Below are 19,680 nucleotides of genomic sequence, written 5' to 3'. Positions count from 1 at the left end.
ATACCGTATATTTGAAATAACGTACTATTGCCCAAAAAACTATTGCCCATGGCAATAGTTTAGCGAGGCGTATATGAATAAAGTATTTTCTGATATTTATATTCGGATAATATGAATATGCCCAAAAGTCCAATCAGAATGTAGTTTATGTGAGAATTAAATAAAAATAATATAAATTGTATCAGATTTGAGTGATTTATATGAAGATTTAGAGCATGCTCATTAAGTTGAATAAATTATACCAATAATATATGCCTCTTTTTTAACGAAAACTCCTTCAAAACCAAAAAAAATTTACGATTTCGATTTTTTTTTTCTAAATTCAATGCTTTACACTATTTCCCACGTTGGAAATACTTCTTGAAAAATAGCTATGACTTTGGCAATTCCGACATGCTTAATTTTATATTGGGGGGAAAATGATTTAGTAAACTAAATACCACTTTTTTTTGTTCAAATCATTCCTTTATCAGTATCATGAGATACAAAATCTGTACAAGTACTTCACATGAGAAACTAAGTCTTCAATCAGTATCTGATTGAAAAAGAAAGTCTTCAATGACTCTCTCAAGTCATCTTTGAAGACATTGTTTCTCTTCTGGGATACAACATCTGTGCGAGCACCTCAGATGAGGAACAAAGTCAACAATTCAGATATTCAATATAGGATTTTTTTTTCAAAAAAATATAATGAATTTATGCTAGCATATGTCCTACAGTAATACATACAAATCATAAATATCTCAATTTTCAATACCATTTGCCAAAATATATTTCAATGAATTTTGTCATTTTTTTACTTCAAGTTGAATGAATTTTTTTAAAAAATACAGAAACTTTCCTGAACTTGGAGCAATGAATGATGCCATGGAAACACAGAAGCTTGCTGATAAAAATTACTTGACTGATATGAACGAATTTTTCGGATCACAATATGATGATGCAAACAAAGAACTATTTGCTGATTACGAGTCAACACTATCTGAAATAAAGGAAACTAACAAGGAAATTCAATCCGGACAAGAGAAACATATTGAACAAACAAAAGATGTTTACAATGACATTTTGAAAATGTCACCTTATCACGATAGAATGGTGGAAAAGAAAAAATGGCTTGATACTACACAAAGAGATAGAGATAAAACTGTTGAAACACTTAAAAAAGTTGGTGAAAAATATAATTCCACACAAAAAGATACACCAGAGTATAAAGCAATTGCAAAAGAATATGTTAAATATGTTAAAGAAGAGAAAGCTGTTGTGAAGAAATTCGAAACAGAAAATATTAATTTCAAGAAAGATAATACAGAGTATCAAGAAAATTTTGTAGTTGCATTGTCATCAGACTTCATAAAAGATCTTGAATCTCGTGCTGAACTTGCTACTCATCAAATAAATACTGGAATGAAAATTCAAAAACTTGTTTCTGAATTAGTCTACGTTGATCATGGAAGAAATCATGAGCTTGATGATGAAATTGACGTCCTTACACAAATTATTAATCAAGGCGCATAATTTTTAATTATAACGCGGAATTTACGTTTTTTATTTTGTATTTTCAGTTCATTTGTATTTTATTACCTACTCATATACATTTTCTTTCTCCTGAATACAATAAAAAGATTCTATTTTAATTTATCCTTTATAGAATTGAATTCACTCAATATGCTCATTTCTAAATTCACTTCTGTAACTTAACTGTCCTAAATAATTATTACTTTAACTGTCATAAAATGAATGTTTCAATATTCTGATGGACTACTATTATCAGATTTAGAATTAGAACCTAACCTCAGCAGTTTTATTAGCATGGAGGATACATTTTTTACTGTTAATGATGAAAATTATCAAGATTTTACAAATTCACTCTCTGAATATCTGGAAAAACATCCTCTAAAAGTCAAATATTTTCTTCGACTAGCATATAAAGTTGCGGAAGTTAATCCATTACGAATTTGGGTTATTTCAGAAATTTATAATAATATTTCAGAGAAAGCAAGATCGAATCTCTCGTTCCACGAGAAGTTGTACAGAGATTCACCCCTTCAGCGTCTCTTAAATGCGAAAATACGACAAAGTAAAGGATATCCAGATGCAGCAGCGAAAATAAAAGAAATTTGCGATCTCATACCAGAAAGTGCTAACCCATTAGAGTATTATATAGTTCATGATATGCTTGACGAGCTTATAGAATTATCATGTAATCCAAATTTTCCTTTAAACCAACTTCATCTCTGCTTAGCAGCAGAATATGGCGCATGCAAATGTTTTAAGTTTATGATGCAATCATTTCCATTCGATCCGATTTGCTTAGAATATGCAATCAAAGGAGGAAATTTAGAAATTTTCCGACTTGTTGTCCAGAGTGACTCAAAACTCACTAATGCATATGAATATGCCATTAAATACCATAAGAATGACATCGCAGATTGGCTCAAACTCAATTTCCGATTCAAAGATGAAATAAGACCAGCATCTTGCTTGGATTGGATGAATACGCGGGCATTCATATATCATATGAGAAAGAAGAGCACGCAGTTCCTTTACACACCTCTAGAGATGCTCATTACCAATGGATTTTATGAAGTTACGAAAGAATTCATCGAAAGATTTGTAGACAAGCGAACAGTGAATGAAGTCTACAATTGGAAGGATACGCCTTTGACATTAGTATGCCATAATGGGTGGCTTGACCTTGCAAAACTGCTTATTGATAAAGGTGCAGATATTACTTTGAAACAACCACTTATTTCTGCAATTTTTAGCCGTAATTTCGATCTTGTTGACTATCTTATTTCTCTTGGCTGCAAATTGGACAGCGAAGTCATTTCTCTCGCAAAAGATCCACTGATGAAAGAACATTTAAGGAATAAGCTCTTTGAAAGAGCGAATTCGTATCAGAAAAAGTATAAATAATATAAATATATTTACCTTATTTTATTAAGATTATATAAATTATCCAAATGATGGATAGAAAAAGAAACAGGATGAATTACCATTGTTACAAAAGTTTAGTATTCAATGAAATTTACATTCTTTGATGAATGAACCCTTTATATAGGAAAGATTTGCTAATGTAGAATTAAAAAAATTATTTACATTTATTTATACATTAGTATTTACTTATTAATATTTATTGACTCCATTCATATTTCTGATGACTTAGATTTGGTTATTTTGAGCTCGATTAATGCCATTGTTTTGTATTGGAAAATGAATTGAAACATTTTAATATTTAAACACAAATGTAATTTCATACTGAATCCTTGGATAATGAGAACCACCATCTTAATTTTCTTATTTTTTTTTTCATGGTTCAAATAACGAAATCATGCAAGGAAATAAAGCGCGTTGGCATTCTGACAGAATGTGGACGATTTAATATCAATATTAATGGTCGATCAATCAAAACAAAGAAGTCATCTGCAGTTTGTTTTTCAGATTTAATCCAAGAAAAATGCATTATTAATAAATCGAGATCATCATATGAAGCAAATCTCGACCTTAGATGTGAAGATTCAATTGATATACTTTCAGAGTTTCTTGAAACAGGAAAACTTGACTTTGAAGAAGATGAATCACATTATCATGATATATTTGAAATTGGAAAACATTTTGGAAATCAATTATTCATACAATTATATACAGAACATGTTAAATTAGATAAATCTATTACAAAAGAAAATGTTTTTCAAAAGTATGAAATTTCAGTTTTTGAAAATGATATTATAACAGAAAACGAATGCATTAGATTCATTTCATCACATTTGTATTGTTTAGATGATAGAGATATCATTGAACATTTCGCAAAAAATGGATATGAATTTTGTGAAAAAATCATTACCTCAGACGAATTAAAGATCGACAACGAAGATCATTTATCTCTTTTACTTTTATCAATCTGCAAACAGAATGATATATTCTTTGACTTATTTAGATACATCAAACTTACATTTTGTTCACGAGAAACTTATGACATAATTTATAATTTTTGTATTGAACATTCATTCGAAAGAGTTCTTCTTTCTATATATAACGAAACATTAAAGAATTATCATTCAAATTTTAGAGAAAATATTGAAATCTCAAATGAACCTGTTTCATCATTCGAAAAACCTTTAATTAACAATCAATTTACAATATCAAATAACTCTATTTGTGCTTATAACATTCTAAAAGCTTCTGAAGAAATTAAAATGGAATTTACAGCTTCATCTGTTGAAAATGGAAGAAGTTTATCAGATATAAATTCTTATAGAAGTGATGTTCAATCCTGTACAGACAATCATCCTAATTCATGGATAAAAGCTGATCTAAAAGGATATAAACTAAAACCAATATCTTATATTTTACAATCAAACAATCAAAATGATTATAATTTATTGAGGAGATGGAAGTTAGAAGGAATCAAAGAAGATGGAACAACTGTTGTATTAGATAATGATAAATATTATGAATTCAAACAAAGTGAAATCAAAGAATTTCCACTTCAAACCAAAGAATATTTTGTATCTTTCAAATTAACTCAAACAGGAAAGACTTCAAGCGATGAAGATTTTTTAATAATTAATATTTTTGATTTCAAAGGTGAATTAATAAAAATATAAAAATAGACTTTATCACACGAAAATGAAAGACTCTTATTCACCATTAAGTTTCATGAGTATTTTTCTCATGACTTCTTTTACACAATTAATCGCTATCCATTGTAAGAACATTTGAAAAAACTCACTATTCAATTTCAGTTTCTGTAACTTAATGAATGAACTCTTTTGGAGCTGATGAAAGTTTTCTCGAAGCATTAAGATTAACAGAAGAAAGTTTGGGAGTTTTTTTTCTTTTCTCAAATATTTGATAGATGTTTAAAATCTCTACAGATAATTAGTTACCTTTGTTTTTGTTAATGACTTTGAAGCTACAATTTTTTTCCCTCCGAGAAAATTGTATTTTCCAAACTTCCTTTAATTAGGCCGAGAATTTTTTTCTGATCATTCTTTACATTTATTCCTATTTTAATTGACCTATCAATCAAATTAACACTCTCTTCAACCTCATCTACAAGCTCGGGTTATATGAGGGAATAATTTTCAATGATTTCTTTTTTTGTGAATGTTTGCCAGCCCTGCTCTTCTTTCTCGGGGCATTACTCTCCACTAATTAGAATTCTTCATCATCGCTATAATATTCATGCTCACTATCATTTTAATCATCAAATTCGAGTATTTCACCTTCTTTCTTTTATCTGTTTTTCTTGCTATTATTAATGCAAACTCTTACATTAACAAGCTACAATGGGGTCATGTTTTGATGCATTTGCATACTATAAGACATTCCAAATAGAAGAGACATGTTGCGTGGGTACATCCGCTGATATGGAATTGAAATTCCTTCGGATGTGATCAGGGCTTGCTTTAGTATTTCCATTAACTGGCATAGATAAATTGCTTGATTGCCAATGTTTGATGGTCCTTTTATTGGTAATGGTGAAGTTCCAAAATAATGCTGAGAATTAGTTGTTTGATATGTTTCAAGCTCATGAATTTAACAATAAATAAAGTAACGATCACAGACAATTGTGCATCTTATATTATCATTAATGTTGCTTTTAAAATTAACAATATTAAATAAAATTTGTAAATTTTCTCTAAACACTCTATCAAGAAGCAAATGTAATAATGGAAAACACCATATTTCTATTATTCTAAAAAAAATTAAATAAAAATTTGTAAAATTTTCTTTAAAAACATTCTAACCAAACATTTTATGAGGAATACAACAAAAGTATAATACTAATTTTGAGCTTCTTCTATGTTTGTATCGTCATCGAATGGACTAAGCGTCTGAATTCTAGCTTTTACTTCTTCCAGCTTCCCTTCCAAGTCATTTCTAATTATCTGAGCATTAATTTCACTAAATGACTTAGAATATTTTTCTGGAAGGATTTTAAGAAGATTAACAATCATATCAGCTTTAACATACAATGTTAGAGCCATACGGATAACAGAGTCATCTGTTAAAGGTATTTTGTAACCAGAAGTTTGGTATTCTTTAAGATCTTTGAGGTTATATCTCGTTAAGAAGGCTTCTTGACGTACAGCTGATGGCATGAGCACCTGTTGATGCATCTTTTGTAGTGATAAGAACTCTTTAACCTTTATAGCAGATAATTCCCATGTTTTCGAGCTAAATCCAAAATAGAAACTATATAATGCAGCAAGAGCTGTCATAACTAAGTCACCAGCAGCGTATTTATAAAAGTCATCATCAACCATAGATGCAAATGGGTCTTGGTCCTTTCTATGTAGAAATGTAAGAAATTCGAACATATTTCCTTTTTTGGATGACATAAAGTTAACGGCATCCTGCGCTTCTTTCACAGTTCCTATCATACCTCTTGCACGCGCTATAATAGAGCGAGCCTGAGTGTCTGTAAGAACCCATATTGGTTCTGTACTTGTATTCGAAGCACTGACCAATTGGGCATCAAAAATTCTTTTCGTATTGATCTTTACACCTGCTTCCATCAAGGATGAGATATCAGATGTGAAATCATAAGTACATAAAATTACATTTGGATGATGTAAGACACCTGATAGAATATCGATTACTTCGTTGGTAGTAGGAAAGTGAACTAAGAATCCTGACTTAAGTCTTAATGATTTTTGTGATTCATCTCTTGGTTTAATCAGAATACTTTGATCTAAAATTTCGCATATTTGTAGAAGACCGAGAGACTTATGAATAGTTCCAAGCTTCCAGCCTTCACAATCCATTGATAAAAGAATGGATTCTCCACGTCGCATTCGGACAAATAATTTTGTGGCCCAAATACGAAGTGCTCTTATGGCTTCAGTGTCATCTTTCCTGACAATGATATGCTTAACCTTCGAAATTGGACATGTAACTTCTCTGATAGCTTTGTTGCTCATCAAAGTTTAGCATTAAAAAGTGACACAAATCTTAGGAAAAAATTTGGAGAACAAAATTGAAAAAATGTATCTTTTTTAAATTAAGCATTTAGTTTAAAATTATTTCGTTTTTCAATTTTGATCAATCAATTTGATGCTTGAAATTTTTATGGAGAAATAGCAGCATTCTTGATTAAATGCGGATTACTTCCACAATATGATCTGAAGGCCGTTATATTTTTGATCAATTCCTGATTTAAGGATTCGATTTTCTGGAGTTCAGCCGACTGATCTTCTTCCTTCTGGAGGATATCAGTGAGGTTGCGGATACTTGTTCCAAGACGTTCAAATTGGGAAATTAATGATTTATTCATCTCCAATTACTAAAACTAATCAACATCGCATCACGTCACTTTTTTTAGTTCGGCAATAGTCTCTATTTCATTATAAATCATATATGCCTCAAAGCGTATTAATATAAAAAGACGATATCCATATTCCAATTACAGCATTTCATATGAAAATAAACGAGATTTCTTAGTTTTACATTTTTGTCACTTTTTAAGAATCAACAAATTTTGTAGGTTCTAAAATTCCTTTTCCCAAGGATACATCATTGCTTTCATTCAATCAAAATGTATTCACTATACTTACTAGTCTATGTGGGTACATATTACCATAAAAAGCTTCCTCTTTACCTCTTTAGATAGCAAGATAGAGATTAAATTCATATTGAGTCTTAATTTTTTTTATTTTTACAAAATTTTCTCCTTTTTCTTTTTCCTAACTCGAAGCGAAATCAATCTTGACGAGCCAATTTTGAAAAGAATTGCTAGCACTGACCAGTGGCCTCCATTAAAGATTTATATTTATCCAAAATCAATTTTTCCAAAACATTTCTTCCAACCATCACCTTCTCCTTATTATAAATCCGAAGAAACAGTCGTTGAAGCAATAATGAACTCCAAAGTATATACATCACGCCCAGAAGAAGCAGATTTGTTCTTAGTTCCAATTCCATTATCCGGATTAAACCACAAGCAATTCGCAGACCTACATTTTCTATTGCAAGAAAAGCACAAGAAATACTATTCACGATATAATGGCTGCGATCATATCTTTATTCATGGAATTCCACCAAAAAATCAAACCACAGCCGTTACATATCAAGAAATTGCGACACTAACACCACATTTTCTTACCCCAAACTATGTTGTCATGGGTGATCACATGAATACATGGAGATTAGCTAAAAATGTAATTTTACCATTAGAACCACAGACAAAGTACATTAAAACGAATAAAACAAAGAAATTCCAAATAGCATTTGATGCAGACACCACAAATTGTACAGACTACAACAAAAATCTTAGAGATTTAATTCGACGAGAAATACAAAGAAACAAACACGTCGTTGTTGCAAAAACGCATAAGGACATGCTTAAATTAATTGAACAATCATACTTTTCTGTTGTAACCCCTTGCGAAGATGATGTGGCCCATAATTTTTATGATGCAATCAATTCTCTTTCAATTCCAATTGTTTACAGCGACAGAATGAGATTTCCATTCGAAGATGAGTTGATTGACTACTCTGGCATCATTCTCCACTTCCCAGAGCAATATCCAAAAGAAATACTGAATGTTTTGCCTCAAATGAAGAAACACACAGGAGAAATGATCAAAGAAATCATCAGTGCAAGAAAACTCTTCCAGATCCACAAAGAAAACGGTGGATACGCTTGGGCTCTGTCGTGGTCTTTGTATATGAAGTTTTTAGCTTGGCTGCCAATCAGAAGAAACAGAGTACTCGACGACAACCTCCAAAACCCTCTGGCTTACGATGCAATGTAATTTACTTTTTTTATATCCCCCAAAGAAACTGAATACTTGATGACTTTTTCAAAAAAAATCTCTTTGACTTATGATTGCAATGTAATTTACTCGATGATAACCTACAAAGCTATTTGACTTTTCTATTCTATTTTATATCGAAACAGCATGCCTTTAGATTTTTTAGTCTAATATCTATATATTAAATTTATTTAAAATGCCTAATTGCGATGTTTCTCTTTCTTATTTAGGTGTTCCTGTTGATCAAAATGAAAAAGTTAACATATCTTCATATCATGATATTAAAACAAACTTCTCTCCTATTCGTAAAGGAAATCCATGTTTTGAAGCAAAAGCATATGAAGGAACTAAATCTTTTGCGATTGGCTTCTTAATTGGCAAAGATCAAATACTATTATATTCCACAAGTGATGGAAATTATTGTGTTTATGATTTTGGATGGAAATTCACAGGATTTCATTCTACAAATTATACTAAATATACCTTTCCGCTCAAACATTCATTTCCTATTAAAGAAACAGTTGGTGTCGGACTTTGTATTGAAAACAAAACATTTGTGATTTTCAATAATGAGACATATGAAACTGTCAAAATTGATTTTCCTGATGATAGCTTGGTTACTCCAATTGTACGGCAAACCAGTTCTGATAACAATTGGGATGTCATTTCTGTGAATTTTGGAACAAAATATCCCTTTGAATATCATTTTCCTGGTTTCAGCCCTTTTTGCCTGGCTGAACACTTATGCAAGCCATCTTATCTTTGAATATATACAATTGATTTTAAAATATTAATATTTTACTAATTTCATTAATTTTTTCTTTAAAAACATAAAATTATTGAATTATGATACTTATTCAGTTTTATTTAGATACTTTTATGCTAAGGTAAAGATAGACTAGCAATTTTTTACCAATATTTTAAAATTTTGGCAATGAATACTTATTATATAGGTGATAGATATTTGATGTCGCAGAGTATCGCATGAAAGTTATCAGGATGATTTCGAAATATTGAAATTTTAAAAATAATTTTCATAATTTTCAGGATTTTTTGGTGTTTGGTTTGCAAACAAATATATAAAAAACATACAATTAATTTATGAAATATTTATAAGAAGAAGGAACAATAAAAAAATAAAATATAAACGAAATCGGTTATGCCTCTTCAGGATCGCTTTCTATCTTTATCTGGAGATTGTTAATTTGCTCTTCATCGATGGAAGGCTCGAAATCATCAACGTTTTGGTCGTCAAATCCTTCATTATACTGTTGATCAATGGAAGTTTCGTATGGCCAGTGGAAATAGACAAGGAGAATTGCAAAACAGTGTATTGTAGCGATCATGAGGGAAGCTCCGGAAGAATTGTTAGTTTTGGCTTCAAATAAAGTTGAAATTCCTAAGAAAATGAAAGTAAATGCGAAAACGATAGTGTAAACAGTAAATTTGTGTCTTTCAGATGAATCAGTTCTGATTAAAGTAAGAATTGAAAGAGAAATAGTTATTAATGAGTATAAAACAAATAAAATTCCGTAAATAAGGTTGAATATGTAGGCCAATGATGGTGAAAATACATTTTCCTTTGTAAACTCGTGAAGAATTGCGAAGATAAAGAGAAATGCGTAAATACCAACGACAATAAAGACTGTATTAAGCTTTTTGTTCTTTTTCGCAATAGAATTCAAGACAATGATGAGAGTGGAAGAAAGTAAAACGCATGTCGTCGAAACAGAAAAGGCAATATCTTCAACATAAGAAAATAAGGAGTAAGGGAAGAAAACGAGTAATGGGTACAATGGATTTGTGCCATAAATAGCAACTTGGGACATGAGAGCTGTAATAATTTGCTCTTTATTGTATCCATTCTTGGAATTATACAATCTCGTAATGAAAAGAGTGCAAACAATGATGGATGAGACAATAAAGATGGATCTAACCCAAATGTTAAAGAATGCATGGTATTCGTCAAGAGATTCCCAAAGAATATTTCCTCCAACGAATTCTCCATTTTTATCGAAGCCAATTTGAATATCAGCCTCGTCGTATCTCACAAATCGATCATAAAAGAATTCCATTGGAAGCGTTTGAGTCTGTCCTGGTAAAATTAAACAATTATTTTGAAACTGCTTCTTAATTTCAGCAAGGGCTTGACCTTTTTTAATTGTTTTAATTGTGTAATCGAACTTTACTGGTAAGCTGTTATTTTGTGCGGGCTTTTCAAGATTAAATAAAATACTAAGGCGCAAGTAACGATTTTTCGGAGTAAGGTAAATAGATTGATGATATTTGAAGTCTAACAATCCTGATTTGCGAATAGGTGGACCGAAATATCCAGCCATTCCTGTTGAAATAATAATTAAAAGGAAAAGAAGGATTGAAAGGATATCATCCTTAACAGAGCCCGTTTCAACGCTCATTAGCGAATCTTGACCTGATACATCACCAATCTGAACATCATAAAGCATTTCATCAAGTTTCGGAATCTTCATTTCAAAAATAAAAAAAAATTATCAGATATTATCGGCGCGCAGTAGCAATGGGCGAAGATAGAAAGCTGACTTTTTCTCGTGACGTCTTTAGTTAAGGATCTAGGAAAATCTTCACCAACTCTGAGATTCAGTTTGGAGAAACTTTTATCCAGATGAAAACTTCAATTTCCTACATGTAACTTAGTTTGCGCTTAATCTTAATATGGAGAAAATGCTTAACATTTAAAAATATTATGAAAAATCATTTGATTAGTTCAAACATTCTTCAAACTTGTATCCAAAAGAAATTTCTGTGTTAAAAGAATAACCTATATTGGCTATTGATTAAAACAAATGCTGCTAGTTTTATTTAAAAGAGACGTTGGGATTTTTTTTTGATGTCAGATTTTCCTTGGATTTCAACATTTTCCTCGATTTTAACGCTTCTATTTCCCTCCAAAATATTTTTAATTAAATTAGAAATGAGAAAAAAGTGTTGGCAATTTTTTTTTAAGTTTTCATGTTCGATGGTTTTCAAGATTTAATAGGAAAAATATGGGATGCTGTCAGATCTAATTCAGATACATCGCAATACGAGTATAAACTTCAAAAACTTTTAACATCTTTTGTTGTCAGTGAAAATTCAAATGTTTCAGCTGAACAGTTTCCAACTCAAACCATTGATAATATTAGAGGTATTGTCACATCCACAAATTCTACTAAAATAATACGTTTAAGCTTGATTTTGATCCTTTATAAAGTTTATATCGAAATTAAGTCAGATAATACTTCAAACAAGATACTAGATATTCTTAAAAGAGCTGTACAGATCTCCTTCAAGGAAGAGGAAGTTAAAAGTATTTTTGTTTTAATTTCTTCAAAATATTACGATAATCCTTCGCATTTAGCAAGATACTTAACATTTATCCAAACACTAAACCAATGCCAGTCATATGACCCTAAATTCCCTAAAGTTCAATCAATAAATGTCAATATCGAGTTTAATGGAGTCATTAAATCGATTTCAATCTTCGATAAATGGGGACATGATCAGATTATCAAACTCGCCAAAGATCTGTTCGGAATTAAAGGAGATGTTAAAATTGATTCAAATTGTAAAATTGAAAAGAACAAAATCATCAAAATTACAGCTACAAGCAACGACAATTTCTCAAACTCCCCGAAGATACCTATAGTTTGCCAGTACAAGAACGAGAAAAGAATTATTTCCACAATTACCGGAACAAGTATCGAAACATTGATTTCCATCATCAACCACTCATTCAGTAAGATTATTAAATCACCCTGCCGCTATTACGTCCATGGAAATAAAACTTTTGATATTTCCACGAAATCCAGCGTGAATGAGCTATCACTTCAGCGAGGAGATGTCATTGAGATCACAAAACTTGTCCATTTCGATGATAATTCCAACATGTACAACTTGTATAAGAAATTATTTGAAATTGCTGATGGAGATGACAAGAAATCAGCAGATATTGCGAAAGTTCTATTCAAACAGCTCCCTGTTGATCCAATTTGGAAGGCCCAATTATATGAAGGGCAGTTATTATCTGATACATTCAAAGATTTACCGGTTTCGGAACAAGAATTCATTCTCGAGCAGATCATGAGTGAAGAAAGTCTCCGAAATAACTTCTACAATTACAGAGGATACGACAGAGTCGTAGATCTTTACTTAAGAAAAGGAAAACTGACAGATCAGATCCGAAGTCTTCTTGAAGGCGGAAATTTTGTTTACTACAAGCTCCAGGATATACTTTTCAGCTTGTACAAAGCGAAAGAATTTTCATTAGCCAAAAAACTTCTTAAAGAAGCTCGCAACGGCAATGATATCGCGATACATTACCTTCCTGACCCAGAAAAAATGAAAATCATCATGAAGAACCTCAATCAAAACGAACAATCAAAATTCATTTCGACTTTCTCTGATAACGACATCGAAATGGCCTATTTCAAAGAGGTATGTGGTGATGGTGGTAACGATTCCGTCAATTATCAGTTATTGGAATCCGAAATCCAAAAAATTGTTTCAGGTGAAGACGCAAAGCAGTTTTTCGAGAAAATTACCAGCAAAAAGAACTATCCCCTACTCGAAAAGCTTTGTTTGGCGAAGATAAATGTCGCATTGACTCATATCGACAATTTTGTCCTTCCTTTGCTCACAAACAGCGATGAAAAAGCTGTTGAATGCGGCAAAAAGATCTTTTCCGCCATTGTTGATCGATTAAGTGACCAAAATGGCATAATTTCCGTATTACAAGGAATATCTCGTTTTGTTTCTAACTCAAAAGAGAAACTTTGCAGGGACAATCCCAAGAAAGAGCCAGAATTCTTCTTGGAATTTCCAATTGACAAGATATTCGACCATATTTCGGAAAAAAAGTTATTAAACGAGAAAACATATCAATCCATGATCGATATCCTTATTTCTTATCACGAGAAGTACCAAGTATTCGATGGAAACAGTCTTGCAATTGCAAAGTGTTTAATTGAGTTCCCTAAGCAAATAATTTTCCCAGAAGATTTCCAAAACGAAGAAGAAGAAGAATACGCGTTCTACGACAGTTTCGATGATGATGACGATGATGAAAAGAAAGCACAAATAAATCTCCTTGACAAAGCAATAATAAGTGTTGCTTATTGCAACGAATACATGAAAGAATTAATGACAAGTATCGTTGCAAAAATTAGAAGAAATGACAAAATCGAGAATTACAGGAAACTTCATTTTGTCAGGAACGGATTACTTGATGCCATTCTTCATAATGATAACAGGAACTTTATAAGACAAGCTGAGATGGTTGATGATGATAATTTCCAGAAAATTGTTGATTTGTACGAAATGCCAATTTCTTCTGAAGATGATAAAAAGAGTGTGTTTAAAAAATGTTGTGAACTTGGCATTGATTCGAACTTGGACAAGAATGTTCTTCCTTTCATTTTGATTAAGGCTCTTTCAATGAAAGAAAAAGGTGATAACAATGATGATTTAGTTATCAATGTTTTCCAATCTGTTTTCAACAACATCCCTGTACCTACCAATCACAATAATGTAAGTGAAGCAGACATCCTCTGTGTAAATATATTCAAACCTTACATAAATGAATGGTTTGAGTCGAAATCTCTTGAAAATATTGTAATTAAGACTGCTTTCTTGTACAATTCAATACGTGATTTCCATAGAAAGATTGTTAAGAAATATTCTGATCAGATTGTAAACTACATCACTGAAACAATTTTGGCTGATGATACTGAGTATAGAGAAAATACAGCTAGATACTACGAGAGATTCGCAAAGACAATTAAACTTTCAATAGAAATTGAGCCTCAAAACAAACAGAAATACGCACCACTACTCGAGAAAATTAGTGAGCATATAACAAATAAATTACACAGGAAGAAATGGGAACCTTATTTTGCCATATTTAAATAAAAATTTATTATTTTGATTTTTTTATAGTTTTTTATTTTACATTTGTAAAGTGATTTGAATTTGAATATTGAGGAAAACAATTAAGTAAATTGATTGCTTAATAAGAAATCTGGCAATTTAAAATCACTGTGTCTCTAGCTTGAATCCATATCTTCTATTTGTTCTCTCTGTCACGCAGTTGATGATACTCTGGCGGTTTTGACATCACTGAAAAATCATATCTCTACTACAGCACTGCGGTAATGGTCATCATCTTCATCATCATCAAAAAAAATTTCAATGTATCAAATCATTTTTGATTGAAATGGAGTTTCGAGCTTTTCATGGACTGCAAAAAACACACATAAGCAATTATTTAAAAATGAATTTGCACTTGTAAGATAACAAGAGTTATCAAATTTTAATTCATGTCTTATCAATTATTAGACATGATAAATTGAAAAAATTGACATTCATTTTGGGAGATGCCCAATCACTTTGATAGCATAATATGCATTTTTGGAGATGAGGAAGAAGTTGATAAATGCCGCCAAGACTTCGAAGCCGCAAAAATTAAATGGGAAGGCGGAGAAAGATTATGTTTTTGCCAATTCATTGATCCATTGCCTTCAGTTGTGATTTATAATGATGGAATAAGAAACGTTAAAGAGAATCGATTGCTCACCGATGAAGAGAGAAAGATCATTAACGAATATAATGATTATCCTTCAATGAATTGGGGCGTCAATTTCGGTTGTGCCCAAGGGCATTTAGAAAAGCATAATAAAAATATGGCAATTTACTCATTTTGGACACCCAATGCACCAATTGCAAGAAGACTTTTTAACATCTTTCACATGAAATATCCAAAATTAAATATAGGCTTCGAAGGTGTTGACGAATGTTGGCCTGATCACCATGTTAAATTTCTTATAAAAGCAGATTCTCCAATAATGACCATCGAAGAAATAAATCAAAAACATGAAGAAGAGCTCCAGCGCCAAAGAGAAGAAGTTATAAGGATGTTTAACCTTAAGTGATAATAAAAATGATTAAAATATCATATGCACCCATATGACTTTTAATTGAATTGTTTAAGGTTGGCTTTCAATTGGACCTACACAAATTGTCAGAATTTTGAATTACTGTCAGAAGGGCGTAAGGTAACTATGACTTATTATTATTAATGCTGCAAATGCTATTATAGGTAGGGCTTATACTAAAGTTTTTATTAATATAATATGGAAGTATTGGGCTTCCCCTATATGAAGAAAACTGATTTTCAAATTTCTAATTTACGAACTTATTTTTTTTGGACTAAATTTCCGTTAAATTAAGTTGTTGTCGTTCTAAAAATCTTATTTATGATCAAATCATAGGACTTAGATTTTCAGATCAATTTTGTAAAATTATGGTCGAAGAGATTGCATATATTGGCATTTCTAACGGCCCAAAAATACTTTTACAATGCACATATGATAACGGCGACTTTGACTATGTCATTCATAATGTTCTTAAGAATTTAAGTATCCAACATGAAAAATCTAAATTTATCAAAAGTGATTTCATGTATTTCTTGCTACATTCAGAGAACAACTTGAATATATTTTTGGTAGCAGAAAAAGATTTCTCTGAAACCATCGGATTCAAGATTTTAGAAGATATCCGTTCTGATATCTTGAGATTATACGCAAATAGCTGGATGGAAATGGAAGAATACCAGCTACAACATGAATACGAAAAAGAAGTTGCTCATATTATTAAGAAAAACACTTCGAAAACATCTGAAATTGTTCAAGATATAAATATGGAAGAATTAGAGCACGAAATACATAATGACCCAATGGAATATACTAACTATTCCTATAATGAGCCTCCTTCTTGCAGAAAAATTCTCGATGATATAAAACACTGGATTATCGCAAACTGGTGCGAAATCATAGGTGGAATACTCCTCCTTATATTGTTCTTCTTATTGGTTACATTAATCTTTTGGCATTAAGCGTATTATTTTTAAATTTTACTATTTGTATTTGTAATAAATTGATAGAGTATATGTATTTAGATGGCTTGACTGTTTCTTCAACGGAAACTAAGATATTTTCTTTATTTGTAATTTTTTTTAAATAAATCAGGAATTTGAACAAATTGTTTGTTTGGTTTGTAATACATTGCCGCACACATATAATATGAACCTATGATGCGATGCCATTTCTATAATTTGCTCAATTTTTTTTAAAGAGAATATCGTAAAATAAGTTTACTTTTGTATTTAGTACTACCAACAGTAATAGTATAATTTTACATAAGCGATATTAGGTTCAGGCACGAATAAATTTTGAAATAAAATTTACATTTTGATAAAAATGGCTTTCTCTCATAAAATATAATAAGACCATAGATGAACGACCAATTCCAAATGACCGATTTACAAAATTTTTTATTGTTTCAAAACATATTTTTCTTTGATGTCTCACGCTTCTGCAAAGTCTAAGGAACTCTTGGAAATTCATCTGAATGTTACACAATTCATTATACAATGATGTTGTCCATGCTCGTCTTGATTGGGATTTCGTCTGGACCAATGCGGAAAGGTTGGATTGCAGTGGATGTTTTGGCAAGTGTGACGCATTTCTGTGGTGCAACTTTGAGTTTCGCAATTTTCTGGAATTCATATACTGTGTTTAAGATTCTTTGCATTCCTTCATGTGTTGGAGAGATGACTAGAACGTCGTCAGCGTAAGCTTGAATGGCAATTGAATACTGTCCTGCTTTGTCTTGGAATCTGTAACCATCCTCAAAGTGTCTCCTCTGGACTGCATATAATAAAGGATCTAAGCAGCAGTTGAAGAGGATTGGACTGAGTGGACAGCCTTGGATGACACCTCTGCGAACCGGAACTATCTCGGAGTGTGCATGTCTTGTATAGATAGCCGTTCTTGCTCCTTTGTAGAGGTCCTTGAGCAGATTGATGATCGAATCGGGAACTTTCTTCGCTTCGAGAGAATCAAAGATCAATTGATGAGGAACTGTGCCGAAAGCGTTCGTGAAATCGATTGCTGTTTGGAACATTTCAGACTGTGTTCTGGTTGATTGGCAAAGGACTTCGTTCGCGACTGCAATGTGCTCACTCAGTGTTGCTCCGCGAACGAAACCTTTTTGCATTGCGTGGAACATTGGGATCATCTGTAACGCTTTGTTGACTAAAGTTCATGAAATTCTGTAATGCATGACGTGATGCCGATTGGTCTCCAGTTCTTTGCTATACGATGGTCGTCTTCTTAAAAAGCATCACTGTCTTGGAGAGCTTCCAGCAGTCTGGGATGTGACCTGATATGATGATTGATCTGAATAATATACTGAGGAATTTTGCGGCGCTGACTGGGAATAGCATGTAAACTGAGTTCGGAATTCCATCGAGGCCGTGTGCCGATAAATGATTCTTGTTGCGGATTACTTCGATGATCTTCGATTCGTTTGTCATGAAGTCGAGGAAGTCGTTTGCGAAAACTTGGCCATATCTCTCCGGTAACGCGTAGTCATGATGCAGGAAGTTTTCGTAGCCTTCAGCTTCGTTTGCCCATTGAGGTCCGTAGTAATCAAGGTATTCGCTTGGCTTCAATGATTGTTGTGGAACTTTGTCGGCTAAGATTATGTTTCTGAGAGTCTTTGTTGGGTTATCGGCGAAACATGCTTGTAACTTCTTCCTTGCATATGGTGATGCATCCTGTGGTGTTCCGAGAATTCGGTTAATGTAATCCATTTTCTTGATGAATTCGTTGTTGTCCTCCGTGTTGACGATGTTGAGAATACTCTGGTCGGAGATCGGTCCTTGAAATATTTCTTCAATGTTATATTGTTCGAATTTGTTATCTCTGAGATCGTTTTTGATTTTTGCAATCATTTCGACGAATTTATTGTGTTCATCGTCTCTCGTGCTGTCTTTGAGGCATCTCGCGTGACTTATGTGTTTGACTACTTTGATGAGAGTTCCTTTTATTTCATTGGCTGCTTTTTGAATGCGATCTCTTGTGTCTTCCGATATCCTTGGCGGTGGTGCTGTGTCTTCTCCATTTTCTGCTGTCATAAACTTTGATTCGCTGTGGTTATTGGTGTAGATCATTTCTCTCAAGGCGGCATTGCATTTTAGTGTCAAGTAATCTACCTTGATTTTGTCTGCTTCTGTATTTCCTGTAGCTGCGTATCTTGTGGCTAATGGAGTGAGTTTCTTGTTGAAAAGTTCTCCTCCTCCTTTCAATAGTTTTAATCGGACGAGTGATGTCATTTTCGGTGTAACGCAGCCTCTCTCTTCTGCTTGTTGGAGTTCTGGAATGTTTCTTCTTGCCTCGGCGATGATGGCTACCTCTTCCTCTTCTGTTGCTGGTGGATTGATGATGACGGCATGAACCGCTTCATCTTCTGTCTCTGTTGTGTTATTTGGCGGGTCGAGGGCATCTGCTTCTTCGTTGTTTCCGTTGTCTTCTTGGTTCTCGTTGTTCTCTTCATTGTTGTCAGCATTAATTATCTGTTGTACTGGAGTGTTGTCTACTTGCTCTGCTCTTTCTCTTGCTCTCTCGGCATGTAATGCGTCGAGTTCTTCTTTGGTAATCCAGCAGTATGTAGCATCAGTGTGCGCGATTTCTCCGTCTACTCCTGCTGTTGTAGACTTATGTTTCTTCTTTAGATGTTCTTTGATGTCGCTCAATTCTGTTACATATGTGTTGCATCCTGCTTCTGGACATTTGCGACAAGCGTGTTCTTTGATGTCTTTGAGTGTCGGGTAGACGATTCCTTTTGGTCGGTTGACTCCTTCTATGACAATACCCCAAAAGAAGCCGTATCTCTCGATGTATACGTTCTTGGCGTGTTTCTTCGTTTTCATGTGGTCCATGAGTTTTGATCTGTCGTTGTTCGTGTATGAGCAGTCTGCATAAGGGCATTTGAATGTGCGTATCAAGGTCGATGTTTCCGTTTTCATCTTTGTAGACAAACGTGCCTGTGCCATAGGCTTGGG

The 19,680-nt window shown here is 32.6% G+C and overlaps 11 protein-coding genes and 1 pseudogene across 12 annotated transcripts; 8 read left to right on the top strand and 4 right to left on the bottom strand.

The window, feature by feature from the left end:
* Nucleotides 1-794: 794 nt before the first annotated feature.
* On the top strand, nucleotides 795-1,609 carry TVAGG3_0957000 (uncharacterized protein; the record flags this gene model as incomplete). Its single annotated transcript, XM_001582827.1, has 1 exon — nucleotides 856-1,515. One exon carries the CDS (start codon nucleotides 856-858, stop codon nucleotides 1,513-1,515), a length of 660 nt encoding a protein of 219 aa, XP_001582877.1.
* A 200-nt stretch (nucleotides 1,610-1,809) lies between these two features.
* Nucleotides 1,810-2,916, top strand: TVAGG3_0956990 (ankyrin repeat and EF-Hand domain-containing protein 1 family; the record flags this gene model as incomplete). Its single annotated transcript, XM_001582828.1, has 1 exon — nucleotides 1,810-2,916. The coding sequence occupies one exon, from the start codon at nucleotides 1,810-1,812 to the stop codon at nucleotides 2,914-2,916; it is 1,107 nt and encodes a 368-aa protein (XP_001582878.1).
* Nucleotides 2,917-3,311: 395 nt separating this feature from the next.
* TVAGG3_0956980 (protein ubiquitination) lies at nucleotides 3,312-4,607 on the top strand (the record flags this gene model as incomplete). The annotated part of the gene is made up of 1 exon (XM_001582829.1): nucleotides 3,312-4,607. One exon carries the CDS (start codon nucleotides 3,312-3,314, stop codon nucleotides 4,605-4,607), a length of 1,296 nt encoding a protein of 431 aa, XP_001582879.1.
* Nucleotides 4,608-5,722: 1,115 nt separating this feature from the next.
* TVAGG3_0956970 (uncharacterized protein) lies at nucleotides 5,723-6,934 on the bottom strand (the record flags this gene model as incomplete). The annotated part of the gene is made up of 1 exon (XM_001582830.1): nucleotides 5,790-6,929. The coding sequence occupies one exon, from the start codon at nucleotides 6,927-6,929 to the stop codon at nucleotides 5,790-5,792; it is 1,140 nt and encodes a 379-aa protein (XP_001582880.1).
* Nucleotides 6,935-7,075: 141 nt separating this feature from the next.
* On the bottom strand, nucleotides 7,076-7,282 carry TVAGG3_0956960 (uncharacterized protein; the record flags this gene model as incomplete). The annotated part of the gene is made up of 1 exon (XM_001582831.1): nucleotides 7,076-7,282. The coding sequence occupies one exon, from the start codon at nucleotides 7,280-7,282 to the stop codon at nucleotides 7,076-7,078; it is 207 nt and encodes a 68-aa protein (XP_001582881.1).
* A 583-nt stretch (nucleotides 7,283-7,865) lies between these two features.
* On the top strand, nucleotides 7,866-8,762 carry TVAGG3_0956940 (exostosin heparan sulfate glycosyltransferase -related family; the record flags this gene model as incomplete). The annotated part of the gene is made up of 1 exon (XM_001582832.2): nucleotides 7,866-8,762. The coding sequence occupies one exon, from the start codon at nucleotides 7,866-7,868 to the stop codon at nucleotides 8,760-8,762; it is 897 nt and encodes a 298-aa protein (XP_001582882.1).
* Nucleotides 8,763-8,958: 196 nt separating this feature from the next.
* TVAGG3_0956950 (uncharacterized protein) lies at nucleotides 8,959-9,528 on the top strand (the record flags this gene model as incomplete). The annotated part of the gene is made up of 1 exon (XM_001582833.1): nucleotides 8,959-9,528. One exon carries the CDS (start codon nucleotides 8,959-8,961, stop codon nucleotides 9,526-9,528), a length of 570 nt encoding a protein of 189 aa, XP_001582883.1.
* A 213-nt stretch (nucleotides 9,529-9,741) lies between these two features.
* On the bottom strand, nucleotides 9,742-11,253 carry TVAGG3_0956930 (transmembrane protein 181 family; the record flags this gene model as incomplete). Its single annotated transcript, XM_001582834.2, has 1 exon — nucleotides 9,920-11,251. The coding sequence occupies one exon, from the start codon at nucleotides 11,249-11,251 to the stop codon at nucleotides 9,920-9,922; it is 1,332 nt and encodes a 443-aa protein (XP_001582884.1).
* A 474-nt stretch (nucleotides 11,254-11,727) lies between these two features.
* On the top strand, nucleotides 11,728-14,687 carry TVAGG3_0956920 (ubiquitinyl hydrolase protein; the record flags this gene model as incomplete). Its single annotated transcript, XM_001582835.1, has 1 exon — nucleotides 11,751-14,687. The coding sequence occupies one exon, from the start codon at nucleotides 11,751-11,753 to the stop codon at nucleotides 14,685-14,687; it is 2,937 nt and encodes a 978-aa protein (XP_001582885.1).
* A 464-nt stretch (nucleotides 14,688-15,151) lies between these two features.
* Nucleotides 15,152-15,874, top strand: TVAGG3_0956910 (uncharacterized protein; the record flags this gene model as incomplete). Its single annotated transcript, XM_001582836.1, has 1 exon — nucleotides 15,152-15,706. The coding sequence occupies one exon, from the start codon at nucleotides 15,152-15,154 to the stop codon at nucleotides 15,704-15,706; it is 555 nt and encodes a 184-aa protein (XP_001582886.1).
* Nucleotides 15,875-16,077: 203 nt separating this feature from the next.
* Nucleotides 16,078-16,836, top strand: TVAGG3_0956900 (longin domain domain-containing protein; the record flags this gene model as incomplete). Its single annotated transcript, XM_001582837.1, has 1 exon — nucleotides 16,078-16,668. The coding sequence occupies one exon, from the start codon at nucleotides 16,078-16,080 to the stop codon at nucleotides 16,666-16,668; it is 591 nt and encodes a 196-aa protein (XP_001582887.1).
* Nucleotides 16,837-17,198: 362 nt separating this feature from the next.
* TVAGG3_0956890 lies at nucleotides 17,199-19,671 on the bottom strand (annotated as a pseudogene). The gene has a single exon. A coding segment is annotated over exon 1 (2,473 nt).
* Between the last annotated feature and the right edge of the window lie 9 nt (nucleotides 19,672-19,680).

The sequence above is a fragment of the Trichomonas vaginalis genome, chromosome I (genome assembly GCF_026262505.1).
Source record: "Trichomonas vaginalis G3 chromosome I, whole genome shotgun sequence".
NCBI classification, from domain to species: domain Eukaryota; phylum Parabasalia; order Trichomonadida; family Trichomonadidae; genus Trichomonas; species Trichomonas vaginalis.
The sequence above is the reverse complement of the archived record's forward strand: the minus strand, read 5'-3'. Positions and strand labels throughout refer to the sequence as shown.